Below are 16,311 nucleotides of genomic sequence, written 5' to 3'. Positions count from 1 at the left end.
TGACTTTACATATTTGGCTTGGGTAAGATGAACCCTGCTCTGAAAGTGCCTATTGACTATGTAGACAGTACATACGTGTCTTTTCTATTTGTCTATGCAAGATCCATAATTATTTGTATGTTTTCTGTAGAGTACAGGTCTGCATGTATATATATAAATATAAATATTTTACAAACACAAATGTTAAGTGTAGTGTTGCCAGTTGTGTTGTAATTCTTTTTACTCTCTTTTTTTGGTCAGTAAATTGATAAATACAGTGAGTGGCTGTGGTCATCCAGAATTACCTCAACCTGTTTGGTCCTTGAATCTTTTGTAGTATTTTAAATTAAAGATTGTGATCTTTATTTTTAATATTTCTGTATCAAAAGTTCCACAAGATGCTGATAATGACTAAAAAAAAAGCATGCCTCTAATTTGGGTGAAGATACCAGTTTCAACTGTTTGAATGACTTAGGAACATGAGTCACTTCTGCAAAGTTGATTTGATACTTAAAATTCTTATTCTTGCTTCTTCTGTTCCTGGGTACATTTAAGAAGCCTCCAGAGTCAAGAGGATGGCATTTGGTTGACCCACAAATGGACCATTCATTTGTTTGAATGTTATATATGTAGTCCTGCAGACATGCATGCATATCATATATTGATTTTCTTACTGAAAACTGAAGCTTGCTGTTTCACCGGAAGTTTGGTCTGATTTGGTTTGAGTCTTTAGCATTATTTTCTCAGTAATATTATCCATAACTTAAAAGCCTTTCATGATAATGCTTTTTCTTAGGGAGTAATGATAAATATTTGTCATAGTGCAAAATGTGGCCTTAAAATCTATCTAATTCTTTTTTTGCCTAGCTTTCTGTCTAGATTGTGTTCTATAGCTACACCTGCTCTGTGATTAGCCTAGTGCTAACTATAAAATGAAAGAAATAAAATGGCTTTCTGCATGAACACAGGAAAAAATAGTGAGGCCAATGCATGAAGGAGACCCCAATATTTCTAGTGTTTCTGCTTCCTCCAAAACAAAGGTAACAAAGCTCTTGAATTCTTAATTTGGTCAAATAATCTTTCAGAGATAAGGTTGTTCATTTTTTGTTTTTATTCTGAAAAACACTATTTTTATCCCAGGTCTCTGGCAGATGCTGTCATTCCAAAACAGTGCCAGATATTCCTTTCTTGATTCCAATTAGTTTCCTCTTCTTCCCTGAGGTTATGCAGAGGGTCATATGGGGTAGCGCCAAAAGGCATCTATCTCAGAGACACAGCTTGCATTGTCCATCCTAGTCTTCTGACCTTCTAGAGCTGGCATGGCATCTCTAAATCCCTCTGCCTATCAGCTGTTCGTCTTGTCACTGTGCCAAAGACAGATTTTATTTTCCAACCTCAGATCCTTGCACCTGATGCATGAATGCTATTTTCACTACGACTATTTTGTCAGGGTCCAGAGAAATGTACAAGAGCTGAAACTTTCAGAAAATATCTTTGCGGTATTAAGTCATTAATCTCAAGACAGTCTTTTGTGCTTGCCTTCTTCCAAGGACTGACTTGATTCATTCCCTGTACTTAAAAGGCTGCTCCTAATTCAGAATTTGGATGCCTCTTACATTGATGGAGGCAAAGTGGTGAGGTGTTCCCACAAGGTATGTTGAATGCTCTGTAGTAGAGGTGGTTTTTGCCTTTCCTAATCAGAACAACTCAAATGGTGCCACGTGGCACCCAATGGCATCCCAGATTTTGCCTGCATTTCTCTCCCTATCTTGCTTACTGCTAGGGAAGATTAAGTAGAATTGATGTGAAAAGTAAGTGTATAGACTTCTGACCCACAGAGGTGGCTAAAGCTAGAAATGTGGAGGAGCTGCATTGCAGCAGGATTATTCCCTGTATAAATGGCCTGAGTTTGTAAAAGGTGTTTTCACACACCCATGTTTACTCCATTCCACTTCAGTGCTAGCGTCTCTATAGCCCTTTGTGTTGCTCAAAATGTTAGGGTTTTGCCAGCTCAGTATTAAAACTCAACAACTTCTTTTTTACAGAAATGAGTTTTTAATTAAATATTTTGTCCATACAGATATTTAAAGGTAAAAGTTAGTAAGCTTTATGGCAAAAGTTAGATGCTTTATATCTTGCCCAGAATCTCTGTTCTATGCCAGAAAAGTAACTATGTCAAAATATCTCTTTATCTAAGCAAGCTAGTCTTTGGTTTTAACAAATATTGATGGTAGAACTCTTGTTTTGCTTAATATCAGCAAGCAATTCCTCCAGACTTCACTCAACAGTCATGGGTGATTTTTGAACCGATATCTGGAGAAACAGATGTAATCCTGCCTTCTGGACACTTTTTGGATCTTTCTGCTTTGATTCTCTTCCTGACCATTTTTAATTTTTATAGTATGATGCTTGTTTTTTAATTATGCCTGGCAAAGCCTGATCTCCCACTACTTGATTTATATCCAATACTGGCCATTTGTTTATTTTTTTTTCCAGAACACTTGCTAAAATATAAAATACTACTTTGTAAGTACAGCTAAAAAATAGAGGTGGTATTACCAAGGTTCTGGTCTTATTGGTTATTTGCTACCTGGGCAAAGAAAGAAAATTTGTCTCTCCCCTCTGATAAATTTTATTTGGCTTTTTACTTTGCATAAGTTTTTTGACTGAGTGATATGGCTAAAGTTTCTGATCTTTTACTAATCCTTAAGAAATGGGAGGAGCTAGAACACTAGCTTTACAGTAAGCCCTGAAAACCCTCTCTGAGCTGTAGCCATGCGAATGGGACTGAGAGTTCAGTCTGTGGTGATGTTACTTTGCAATTTGTTTGAGGGGGTTTTTTTGAATGTTTTTCTCAGTAGGCAGCTACTAATTTACTTGTAATTGAAAGTTAACCCAAGCCTAGCCCTGCAGAGCCAACCTCAGGTAAAAAACATTGTTTCATCTGCCCCTTTGAGCAAATATGACTTGCCTTTGGTGCAAATACTTGAAATAAATCTCTTTAAGGTCTGTGTTTGAAGTGTGAATCATGGGATTCTTTTTCCTTTTTTGCTTGCTTTTATCTTTCGTCACAGCTCTGTCAAGTATCTTCCCATTTTCTTGTTCGAAAGGGAGGTTGTTAGTTCACAGCACTATGTTCTATGAGACAAAAGATGGTTTTAAGTGAAAGCAATGTCAACATGGGGATGTTACCAGGTCATTTAGTTTTTGCTTTTTTTCTGGGTGCTCAAACAATCCAACCACTGTTGTATCTGAGTAGGTCTTGAGTTACCTAACGTAGACCTCTAACACAGTGGCAGATATAAGGATCCCTGTGACAATGAGCACAAAAACTGACACAGGTAGACAAGGCACATGACCCACAGGAGTTTTATTAGATGTGCACTTGCACTACAGTACAGCGTGGTAGAGGCACACTTGAACCAGATACAAGTAGGCTAAGTCAAATACAACAGCTGCAGCGCAGAAGACAAGTAATCTGCAAATCCTGCCCAGAAAGGAGGTTTAGTTCATCCTGAATTCTCTCTGACTACAGCTATGCTATAGCTTGTATCAAGCCAGGTATTTTAAAGCTCTCACAGGTACTTGTGTACTACAGTGCTGTCACTCTTAAAACTGCACTGTGACTTTTGCAGGGGAGCCATCATCTGAGCCATTGTGATAAGTTAAGATTACAACTTGAAACTTGCAAAGTAAGTCATCTTAAAGTCATTCTGAGTTGCAACTACTGTTGTTCTGAGGCAATGTTTGCATAGCTGCGAGAAAATCTACTAGTTCAATCAGTAAGAAGGAAACTGTGAAACTCAGTGACCGCTTGTTTCCTTGATTTTCTCCTTGCATTCTAACACTTTAGTTGATGGCTTCTGGACTTCACCTCAGATTACTTGTTAAGCATGGGAAAAAAGGCCTCACTGGCTTAATATCAACAAGCAGTCTTTTTAGATTTACTCAGCAGTAATGCACATTCATATCATGTGTCTTGAAACCTGACCAAAATGCAGCTGTGCAGTCAATAGGGAAAATAAAAAGGGGAAGTCCAAACTACAGCCCATTTAAAGACAAAGATGTTTTACAGAAGATGCCCACATGGAAGTTTTTACACATTTCACTTCTTCGTTCCGAGTTAGAGAATTGTGTTCTGCAGAAAAGGACACCTTCAGAAACAAACCACAGAACGAAACACTCACTTTTGTTCAGTGCAAATGATCCTCCGGGGAGGATAATAGCAGTCAGATAAGAAAAAACTGTAGATAAATGTGACCATACATAATGTCTTTTTACCTTTTTTTGTATCATAAGTATTTTTTATAAGCTGCCAAGGCCTGACAACCATATATAGCCTAGTCTGCATGATCACCTTAAAACTACATACTTGTATGGTACAGAATTGCTATATAAAACATGTTAAGCACCAAATCATTTTCAAATTATTCCTTTCCAACATATCTACTCTTTCTTGAGAGGGTTCTCAGAGCCCAGTGGGATCTCTTGTTTCTGACTTCAGTCAACAAAGTAGGAGGAAGCACCATTTCTCCTGCTTGCTGCTGCTCATCTTGCCTTCTGCACCTTCTGCTCTATGATCTGCTTGGTGCTTTGAAAGCTACATGTAGTACTGTAATTCAATTTAAGGGGTTTGTCAGATTCTTGCTTCTATGTGCATCGCAGCACCCTAGGCCTGTCCTGATGATGGCCTTCAATTCTAGGTCTTGGATGTAATGTTCTGGGATAGAATGATTCACATCTGTCTCCTTTTCTTTGTATAATCATTTTCATCATTTTAAAGTGTAAGTTTGAAATAGTCATGCTCTATACTCGGAATACATGGGTGCACTGTGTGGTCCCATGGGAAACTTGAATGACTTGCACCCTTCTAGATGTGCTTTGATATACTACTTCATCCATTTTATTTTGCACTTAGTATAAGGTGTTTTCTGTGTGTTCTGTTTCACATCATACAAAAGGTCATGAGACTGCAGTCTCTAGCTCTGTGATGAAATCATGACTGTCTAGTACGGTGACAGGTTTAATGACTGTCATTCTGAGAGGCAGGGATGTAAGTTCTGAATGAATGTTACTCTCTGCCATGTCTGATATTCTGATGGAGCAGACATTAGTCTGTACTTGAGACCAAAATTTAAAGATTTTCTTGTCTTCTGCAAGTGTAAAAAAAAGCATCTTTAATGCTCAATCCTCTTTGCACTGCAGCTGCTTCATGTATGAAATAATCCTCATGTATTGTCAGTGGACCAGATACATTCAGTCTTGCACAAAGTCGTGAGCCCAGGTTTTGTTCTGTGTTGAGTTGGAGATGCTTTCCTGTTGGGAAAGAATTGACATGTTTGAGTAAAACCAAAAGGAAAACCTTGTGCAGCATCTATAAGCTTTAGTCATGTTAAGAACCATTTGAGTTTTCCTGTGAAAGCAGAAATGTGAATGGTTTACTACTTGCAATAGATTTCTCTACTTGTTACGTATGCACAGCAACAAATGTCTCCATCTTTCAGGACCCAGTTTTGCCAAAGAAACTGTAAAGGTGCAGTGGCTCAAGAAATCTGTAGTTGCAAGTATGATGTTTTAAAATCCTAGGACATAATTTTGTGAATTTCTTCCTCATGTTTTTGTGTTCAAAATGGCAATGCATAACTGAGAAGGAACAAACAAAATCCATCATAAACTAGCCTGGTAACCTAAGCCATGGCTTGTTTGATGTAACATGGAATGATTCTTTTGAATAGATGCATTTTAATTTGTGCAGTGAGCCATTCAGCTCCTGCTTTGAAGTGCCATGTGAGAACAGAACAAAATTTCCTTTGTCCTTGCATATTAGCAAGATAGCACTCGCTACCTGCAGTGAATGGGCTCAGTTATTTGCCTGGTGCTTAAAACGCATAGGAAAATGCATAGCATATTTGTTGGAAACTGCTAAGACTTTTTTTTTTTTGTGAGTGACATTCTTTCTGTATCTTTCCCTACTCTGCATTGCTGTTTGTCAAACTCTCTCCCCATATACAGTTTTCAGGCTGTGCCAGGTATGCTATATTGCTCTTCAGTGTATGCTTGGAAATTACGTTATCATAAGCGTGATTCCTTCCCTTTCCCATTTTGTAACTCTCAACTATTTGCATGCTATGGAAATGAGGATAGAAAAGATTAGATGTGCTCTGTACTGATCTTCTGTTTGCATGGGATAGATACTGATATTGAAGGAGAAACTAGAAATTAGACTTTCCTAAATGAAATTAATTTCAAAGGAGATGTGTAGCCTCATTGCACTCTTTTACAGTACTCCACGTACCACCATGGCTCCCTAAGCCATACCAGGCATCTTGTATATTCAAGTCGGTTGTCTGACTCTATTCAATAGTTAGTTGTATATTGTAACTGGTTATTTTGACAGTTTGCCTTGAGACCATGACCCAGTTTGAAGGCCCTGCTGTATTATACAATCTATATGTATTGGCAGAGAGTAGTTCCAATTACCAAGTCTTCTGCTGTAAAAAAATAATTTGAGTAAGATACTAGTTTAGAGCACCAAGTCAGAGAAGTTAATTTTCTGCATGCTTAATGCATTTGTTATGAGTAGCTGTTTGAGGCCATTGGAAGTTGTTCTTTCCAGATACCAGGAATAACCACTGATGCATTACCTGAAGTCATCTGATTTTTTCACTTGTGCAAAACCACTGCTGGAGAGGGGACTGAGTGGTCAAGGTCTGCTGCCTGGGGAGAGCTACTGATGATGTAAGGGTGGAGCGAGAACAGATTGTTGACTGGAGGCTAACTATGAAGTCATCATGGCTTTAGTACCATGACTTTGTACTTCATATAAAAAAAAAAGTATGTTGTTTCTTAACTGTATATTGCGTCACCACTGCAATGCCTGCGATTTTTATCCACTTTACTAACTGTAGAGTCAGATGTGCATTTCTGAGGGTTGTAGTCCTGAGCAACTCCAGCAGCACTTGGATGGACTGCATGGAGCACAGGACAGCTTGCCTCTTGAAAATGTGGGTATAAATGCAGCTCCATAATAAAACTGGCACAACAGAAATTATATGGAGGTACCGCATAATGTCATGGAATTGTGTCATCTTATATGCCACTTACCAAAGTTTCCTTTAGTAAGATTTTGTGGAATGCTTACACTTCCCTTTTAGTTACTAATACATTTCCGTGTTTTTCTGCAGAAAACCATTGGTATCAGCCCTGTTTCCTATATTCTTAAACTGCAAATCTTTTGTGATAACAACAGAGTTGTTGCTAGCAAAACCCCAAAAGTTTAGAGGGGTATTTATTTCCTTTTATTTTACATGACACCCTGGATTGCCTGATGTCCTGGAAATATAGGAAGACTTATTCACTTGTGTTTTACAACTCCTTGGGAGAAGTATGGTCTAAATATCCTTCTGTGTTACATTATTACTTGTGAGGTCATGAATGCTTTACAAGGGGAAAATTTTGAGACATCTGAATTTTATTCGTAATCCAGTCCTAGTGCTGTTGAAAAGCATTTCACTTGCCCCGACCTGATCTCTTGCCTAATGTAACTTTATCTATACACATCTGTAAAATAGCACTAACTTAAAGTTAAAAAAATAAGAATAATTTGAGGTATTGCAGAGCCTTGCTAAGAGCATAGAGCCTATACAACAGTGCTGTGCTAAAACATTTTAACAGATCCTTAAAATACGAAGCTGTCTGATGAGTAGCTTGGCTTCAAAATAGTTGGATTGTCTTATAAGCCAACAGTTTGTTTGTGTGGTTGGGAGATTGGGAGAGGAGAAGCGGGAAAGAGACAAGCTTTTAAAAATTTCAGTGATAAGCCTCCAAGGCACAAGCTGGTTTAGAAGCAGGCTGTAGCCTGATACTAGGCTGTAGTGATGTTTGTAGCTTCCTTGTTTCCAGTTTTCCTTGCTTTAACTTCAGGCTAATTATAACAATGTGTTTTATCATAGTATGCCTTCAGCTTTTTAAAACTGATATGCTTAGGCTAAGACAATCACTTGGTCTCCCTCTGTAGTCACCAGAGTGATATAGAGTTACTTTTGGCATCAGTGTTTGGATGAGATGAATTGCCTGTTGGAGAGGTGTAGATGACACCGTTGGCTCTTGAGAAAAAGTAGAGGATAATGATCTATAGTCAAGTTTAATTTTTAGGTGGCAGAAGTTAAGTGCAGTGACTCTCATGCAGAGCATCTTATTTGCTGACATTGATTCTTATCTGAAGATCAGAATACTCAGCAATGAGGTACAACTGTAAATCCTCTGTTTTTCCCAGAATCCTGTCCTCCATCCAGTGTGCTGCAGCTTTATTTTCCTAGAAGTAAATTTCTCCAGTTTAATCAACCTGTGGATTGTGGTTGTCAGTTCAGTTGAAAAAAGCCTTGGTAGTTATTACAAATAGGAGGGCATTAGCCCCTTTGTGTTTTGTGTGATGAAAACAGACAGATTTGGTTTGTTTATTTTCTCTCCACTTTTTGTATATTTAATATTTGGGGGGAAAAAGGAAGTCTTACTCTTACTGTAGACTTTCATTAACGTGACTGTGAACTCAAGTGAAATTCACTTCAGATTATACTGCATTGCCATGTGAGTGTTCTGTGGTTTCAGTTGTACTTTGAGTATTTGTGTTTTAAAAGGGAAAAGATGAATGCGATGTATTATGCTATTTCATTTAAAAAGTGACATGGAGCAACTTGCCCTCCTCACCTCACCAAACACAAATCATTTGATTTCAGAGCGCACAATAATGCTTGTTTTAAATTTAGTTAGAAGCAACTTGTACCAGTATCGATACACGTCATTCTAATGGTCTTTCATCCTGAGAAGAACAGGCACAGGCATAAAAGTTGAATTTTCTCATTAAAGCATGTAGGTATGCTGGGGCTGTGTTGAGGTTTTTATCAGCAATAAGCTGTGAATAGAAGCAATCAAAAATAAAACAAGAAAAAAAAAGGGAGCAGAGGAAGTCGGGAAAGGAAAAAGTATTGAAATGGAATGGCGCCCTTTGTCTGGAGGCCAGCCATTTGTTCCCCTTAATGAAGGCCTTTCCTTAACTCTGCAGCTATTCTTTCTCTGTTATTTTTTTTAGTAGGTACTTCATTATCTTTGATCTTTATTGATTTCAAATCCTGTGCCAGATTCACATTGCTGCTGTTCCCTCCTGGACACTGTAATTACAGTCATTTTGCCCAGCCCCCTGAGTTTTGTTAACATGTTATTAAAAAATAGGACCCAGTGCATTTTCTGCAAGTACTGGGGGTTTTTTTTGTTTTTTTGGTTTTTTTTTTATATCCAAGCTCTTCTCTAAGTCTTCTGCAGGCAAATACATTATAGTATACTTTTTATTTTCACAACATTAATTCTCTGCCTTTTAGCTTTCCAGACTTTGACTTGATGGTGATGATGATAATTTTTGTGGCATGTCATTCTGCATTTGTCATCTGCCCTTTCATCTCTTCAGATTTCTGTCTGGCTCTTCATATGTGTACAAGGCCTTTTGTATAAGACCATTCATGAATCTTAGTTAATCTCTGTTTTTGTTTTGCTAGTTTTCACTATCAACCCATTTCAGTAACTTGGAGCTCACTGGAGTCGTGTAGAAAGATCTGTTTGTTTGCCTTGAAGAAGCAATGGCCAGAAAAGACTCAGTGATCCTTACTTCAGGGGAGATGTTCTGGTCTGGGGGTTTCCTAGCTTGTAAAGTTTTCTGTGAAGTTTTTTCAGAATATGTTTGAGTACATGTATTTATCAGTTTGAGAGATTAATGCCCTACTTTGCTGTTTTGTTAAATATTTATTATGACATTAATGTTCCATTGACCAAAGACTTTCTGGTTTCCTCTCTCTTGTCCTGATGAGACAGCATGGGGAAAAAAAAATAAAAAACTTTAGTCAAATGTAGTGAGTCTCCTGCAAATTGTTGTACTAATTGCTAGGGGTCTAGTAACAAAGCTTACCACAGTCATCTTAGTAATGTCAAGGCATATTATATTCCCTTTTCATTAAACTTGGGAGTTTTCCCATTCCAAATTGGCTTACTCTGCAGGTTCCACATATTAAGTGTGCAAAAGAATACCTTATCTTAGGTGCAGATGGTTTTCATTCTTTGATTTTTTCCCTGAATACTTGTTCTGTGAAGTGTCTTTAGTCTCACTTTGTGATGTCTTTTTCCTGCTTGCTAATATTTGTATAAATATTTTTAACCTGGAACCTTACAAAAGAAATTCTGATTAACCCCTGAGCTGTTCTGATCTGTTGATTTTTAAATGGGATGTGTTGCACATTTACTGTTTGGTACTTATCTGCAGTACATGTATGTGCATTTCTGATACTGGTTGGGCTGTCAGTGTTGCACATGCATGGTCATGAGAAAGTCCAGTGCCTTCTTAGATAAGAATAACAGAGCTGCTGTATTAGATGAGATGTACGTAGCCTACTTTGTTGTGTTTCATTTCTGTAAAGATTGTTAAGAAAATTAAAGGTCATTGTTTAATTATGTCTGACTTTAGCAATGTTTACACTTAATTACAGAAGAGGAGAACTTTAATATACTATGTGTAAAGAAAGCAGATAACAATGAAATGTTACTGCATTTGCAGGAGGGAAAGATGGTCCTGCTAGCTTTGCAATAATCTGTTTATGAATTTTGAAAAGTACAATTATTTTAGAATTATGGTTGGGATTGAGTTTTGTGAATTTTGGCACTTTTCTTCTCATTGTTTGGACTCCAGAATGGTGTTAATGCCCACTGCTTTGCAAAAATAACAAAGGCATGAGAAACATTATTATATTGCAGGATGGGTTTCTATTTTATTACAGAAGTTCACAGGCACAGTGTGTGACAGCCAAAAAGAAAAGAGGGAGAAAATCTCTTGTGGTTCAGAATAAGAGGGGTTTTGGGGGGTATTTTTTATTATGCCAGCCACTCATAGGACAAAATTTATATCTTGTGCTTCAAGAAAGAATACTATAGGTTAATAATATATAGATCATGCTTTGGGATATAAAAGAGTAGATGTTACAAAAAAAATCAAGGGAAAATAAGGACAATAAAAGCAATAATACAATGTGAAGACAAGCAGAAGATGTAGGATGATTAAGAGTAAGGCAAGTTGTCCGCTAATTCTGTTTAAAGAGAAAAGACGAGATGTGAAGGAATGTAATGTAGTTTGGCTGCTCTGTGACTCTGTGTTCCTACAAATCATGCTGTGAATGATTAAATTCACTGGGCTTTGTTTGTGATAGTCTTGCTTAGTGGGGGAACTTGAAAGACAGAGATTCCACATCATTTTAGGGGGGGTCCTTAAAATATGGAGAGATTTCTATGGATTCTGTATAAATAGTGAACTGTGTATTTACTAAATGATTTTCAGATGTCTTCATTATTTTGATCTCTCTTATGTTGTTAAAAATATGGAACAAGATAGAGAATAATTCATTCTGGTTTATTTACATTTTCAAGAGAACCAGAATGTTTTTTGTCACCTTACCAGAGTTTCTAGAACCTATTTAGAAGATGATTTGAAGTGTCTGCTCCCCAACACAAATCAAAGCTGTTGTGTTTGTGGTCTTTATTCTATGTTTTATATGCTCTCTTCTAGGTGGTCAGTGCTTCTCTTGGGGATGGAATGAACATGGGATGTGTGGTGATGGCACAGAAGCAGATGTTCATGTCCCGAAGCCAGTTAAAGGTCTTGGTTACACCAAACAGATCTTAATCGGATGTGGGGCAGGACATTCCATGGCTCTTTGTCAAACTCCATGTTAAACCTGGCACACCTGAAATCATAGCATCGTGGATGCAGATGGATGGATGGACATCTTTGGGTTGCATTGCTCCAAAGTGCTACAAGAGGATTGCCAGAGGTTAACACAATAGCTGAAAGTCCAGAAGGTTTTACTAAGACTACAAGGAACGAGTATTCATAGCAAACTGCAATGCTTTAAAAATCATCTCATGGGTTCTTTTCACAGGAATTGACTTTCTTGCCTATGATAGAATGACAAACATTTTGCCTCAGTGCAATACTGCTGAAGAAAGAATGACTTTCTTGTTCTGAGAGGTATTTGAGGAAGAAACTGACTGCTTAATCACTTATAATTAGTGTATGAATTCAGTCTAAGGAAATAGTCTGAGAAGGTGGGGACACAGGGCCCCTTCAGGTCATTTATTGTTGTATCATCTTGTAATGATGAACATATGCGTCCGCCAAATTCTGCTAGAGCTGTGTGCTCCCAGCATCTCAGAAAATCCAGTTTGCATCACAGAGGAATGCTAGTGGACGTAAATAGATGCTTACACACATACTAAACTGAAGATCAGGATTTTTTTTTTTAAAAAAAGGAGATATAGAAGGCTGGCAAAAGTGGGAAATGAAGTCTTTCTGAACTAGCTATATCTTGATTAAACAGTAAAAGGAACAATACTTCTGAGGAATTATCTTCTGTGCCTGACATCAATTTATTATAGATTTATAGCAGTACAAATCTGCATGAATTGCCATTAACGTGCAAACCTAACATTTGTAAAGCTGCTGCTTTGGGAAGAAAAACTTCTAAGAGCTCATGGAAACAACAGAAAAATTCTTGTCAAATGGCATAAGTCAGTTGTAGCTGTTGAGCACAGTTTGATCCATCATAGGTCCTATGCTTCCAGTTGCCTTTGAACAGGAAGACCTTAAAACCTAAACAGAAAGTTTTTACAAGTTCTCCAGCCCAAAACATGCTCCAGAGCATTCCTGATAATTTCAGGTTAGTTCTGATATCTGTTTTGCAGCCCAGCCAAATTATTGTTCAGAATATGCCCACAGTACTTGTTCCAGGGGAGTGCTTGGCAGAGAACAGGTGCCTAACACTTGTTTTGGTAGGAGAAAGGAAAAATGTAAATTATCTTAAAATATCATTAGCTGCCTATGTTGAGCAGAATTTTGGAAGCTATTTATGAAACTGTTTTTCACATAAATACAGTGGATACCGTTAAACTCTATGTTTACCACCCATGATAGTTAGATTTGCTGTAGTATTTGATGTGTTTCAAGTTCTAAATATAGAGAATACTCCTGTGTAGTAAATGCACCTTTTAATGAGACCTACTGTTGCTACACAGTGGTTTAATTTTTAAAGCAGGCTTGCCAGGGAAGAGGCCTTACACAGTTACGAAATATTCAGAGAAAGGCTTTTAGGAAATAGAATAGGAAGGCTTTCTGATGATGAATCAGCTTATACTTGAGGGGGATGGAATTAAGGTGGTGATATAGGTTGCTAGGGTATTTTCCCCCTTGGTTTTACAGCATTTATAGTTCATGGACTAACTTTCAAAAACATTTTCTTTTTTTGTTCAGTGAATGAGAAACTTGAACTGTCTATGAAGCTGTTTATAACTGTATTAGAGATACTGAAAGAATCTGTAAGAATAATCAAATGGGTCCTTTGCAAAAAGTGCAGAAAACCATTTTCTCAATCCATGTGTTAATTGTGGTCCTTCCTGGAAATATACCATTCCAGGCTGTGACCTCTTGCACTTTTTAGTGATCTAATTTGCTATTTATTGACTCTCGTCAATGCCATTTTCTAGATACCAAAATCTCTCTTTTTTTTTTACACTGAACAGTTTCTTCTGCAGTTTTTGGCAGCTCTGTCTGTGGTTTCTACTATTGTTTTCCTACAAAATCTGTATATCAAATAAACTTATTGTCTATTTCAGTAATCATATCCTCTAAAAAATTCTGTACCTTGATTAATCACAGCTGGTATGTGTGCCCTGTAACACAGGGGTTCCTGCACTGAGCGTATTTTGACTGTGCATGCTGTTGTTGCAGTTCTTTTCAGAGGAATCCAACAAATTGTGTAACACATAAATATGAATTTGTTATTCGAAATGTTGTTCACTTTTTCACATCTGTAACACAGGCACACTTTTGTAAACTCAAAGAATGGTTTGGAGTCATAAGGAGGAAAAAAAAAGGAGGAATTCTGTTTATTTCTGGTTCTGACCTTGTGTTTCATATCAATCTTCCTCTTTGAAAGGGGTAGAGCTGCACTTTCTCTCCTTTTTCTTGCCTATATAGATTGAATTCTTTGGGAACTAATGACTTGTTTTGAGAGCTTGGTGTACCAAATGCTTTGTTGGTAGTCAAGGCTTCTAGGTGCTGCTGTAGTATGAAGAGTAAATAACAATTCATTGTAGATGGTACATGGTTGAGTTGGCTCATTCATTCAGAAATGAATGCCCTTTTTTGTAGATAAGTATGTTTTGCTTGCAGAATAGAACATTGTACAAAATCAACCAACACTTTCTACTGTAAGGAAGGAAGCATATAGTGAAAGGCTCCTAATGAAGTGAAGAAACCTCATTCCTTATTGGTGTCCGGAGTTTAGTGACTGTTGCCAGTTGATGTCCTGATGGAGAAAGGCTCTGCAAGGTGAAATCCAGAGCCAGTGTGCTTTGCCACTGCTTCTGCAGTGCATGAAAAGACAGACTTCTTTAGACAGGACCTCAGTGCTAAACAAAGAAAGTCTTTGACATAACCATTCTAGTTCACATTCAGATGCAAATCAACTGACGAGGTTTGTAATATATATATAAAAATATATAAAACACTGGAACAAGGTAAGCAAGTGTCAGTACAGCTGTGCTCCCCTCCTATTTTCTGAAAATAAGAAACGCTGTCAATAAGCTGAAGTGCATGATGGGGAAAAGATGAACTTATCACAGATTTGCTGGAGAACAAGTTGTGAACTGTTGACCTTCAATGCAGAGAGCTTTCAGGTTCTAGACTAGAGGGGGAGAAGGAGGCTGTTGTATGAACTTCTGTTGCTTGAAGTTCTAGGAGATCATCAGTCTCCATGGACACCTCTGCAAGATGCTCCTATTCCATTTTAAAGAATGTTGGTAGGAAGATGTGTGTGTTGTGTCAGAATTTTTCTCATCTCTTGGAGGATTTGTTTAGGCTTCTTGGCAGTCACTGATGTTATTTGCCTTTGTGTGGCATTCCTGAGTGACTGATGTTTTTCTGCTTAGAATGCTGGACCCTGTATTTGAAGTGTGTTCATTTGGAAGAAAAAATCACGCCTGCCTTTCTTCCGATTTGTCCAGTCACCACTTCTTACATGTCACTAGCTTCCCTCTCCCAGATGCATGTTGTCAGTCCTGTTGGTTACTAATTCGTTCTTGCCATCTGCAACTGCCATGAAGGTCACTTCTGTATGAGTGATGGGGATTTTTGCTCAGCTACATGGCCTGGCACAGGGAAATTGAGGTGGAGTTGGGGGTAGAATGTGATCTGATTTTGCATTATTTAACATTTTTGAAGTCATAAGACTTAAAGGTGAGGATAAAAACTAGGCAAAGGAGGTCAGTTTGAATGTACAGGAGAAAGGTGAACACAGAAAAAAGAGTCATGTTAATGGCACTAGAGGGCCTGACTTAGTCATCTAAAATGCCGGTGAAAAGGAAGGCAGAGAAAGCCAGATTCAAGGTACAGGTCCTGAAGACTTAATAGTCACACAGGAATAGCAGCATTCCAGCCTGCCAGTATGGTGGGAGTGAGATGAGGGACAAGCTATTCTATTTCTTGCATGTTGTTGTTCCCATCTACCACTGTGTATTAGTAATAATATGAATAATTGACGTGCCATGGGTTCTCTTTCTCATATGTAGCACATATTGAAATTTCCAGTTCTCTTCAGTTGTAACAGCAACATCTGTCCTCATCTTCCAGTCTCAGAAATCTTTAGATCAAGCCTACAACCTAGTCCAGCACTTAAATAATCACTTTTTTTCCCCATTAAATTCAATGAACTCTGCATCTGATTTAAACAGGGCTTAAGTAACCTTGGGACATCAGCTTCCTCTCCCTCTGTATTAGAAATCAAGATGATGACAGATCTTTGCCACTGGAATTGCAGTGTTATGTTTTCACCAAAAAGACTCCTGTGTTTCCTTTGTAATTTTGATATTTCTACAGCAAATGGCAAGTCTTTAGCTAGGTGTTGTCTTAAAAAATGCTCCAGAATTTTACATGAGTACTTGAGACATGCTTGTGGTATTTACTGCCAGCTTATAGTTCAGAGCAGGTGAAAATTCTGTAGAGGGAAGAAGAAAATACTGAAGTGGTAAACATAAGTCTTGCTTCCCAAAGGCTGGGAATGAATGCAGTCTGTGGTAGAGTATCATCTTGTGTGGTTTTGGTTATACTTAAAAATACAAACAGTGGAAAAGTAGAACTTATGCTGAATTTGCTGAAAACTCTAGCTGACAAAAATAATCGGGCATTTGAACTTTTGACATATCAATATCTTGATTTATGTACAAAAAAAAGAGATAGTAAATGCT

The 16,311-nt window shown here is 37.7% G+C and overlaps 2 protein-coding genes across 6 annotated transcripts in view; one reads left to right on the top strand and one right to left on the bottom strand.

The window, feature by feature from the left end:
* Positions 1-13,938, top strand: part of SERGEF (secretion regulating guanine nucleotide exchange factor) — a 157,559-nt gene extending 143,621 nt beyond the window's left edge. For all 4 annotated transcript variants that reach the window (XM_069857721.1, XM_069857723.1, XM_069857719.1 and 1 more), the window contains one exon: positions 11,579-13,938. In XM_069857721.1, the coding sequence (XP_069713822.1) occupies positions 11,579-11,745 (167 nt within the window). In that variant the 3' untranslated portion in view covers positions 11,746-13,938. The remainder of the gene's footprint in view (positions 1-11,578) is intronic.
* Positions 3,330-16,311, bottom strand: part of KCNC1 (potassium voltage-gated channel subfamily C member 1) — a 127,466-nt gene continuing 114,484 nt past the window's right edge. The window contains exon 3 of one of the 2 annotated variants that reach the window (XM_069857708.1): positions 3,330-5,295. In XM_069857708.1, the coding sequence (XP_069713809.1) occupies positions 5,114-5,295 (182 nt within the window). In that variant the 3' untranslated portion in view covers positions 3,330-5,113. The remainder of the gene's footprint in view (positions 5,296-16,311) is intronic. The other variant, XM_069857705.1, reaches the window with a different exon arrangement.

The sequence above is a fragment of the Phaenicophaeus curvirostris genome, chromosome 5 (assembly GCF_032191515.1).
Source record: "Phaenicophaeus curvirostris isolate KB17595 chromosome 5, BPBGC_Pcur_1.0, whole genome shotgun sequence".
Lineage (NCBI taxonomy): Eukaryota > Metazoa > Chordata > Aves > Cuculiformes > Cuculidae > Phaenicophaeus > Phaenicophaeus curvirostris.
The sequence above is the reverse complement of the archived record's forward strand: the minus strand, read 5'-3'. Positions and strand labels throughout refer to the sequence as shown.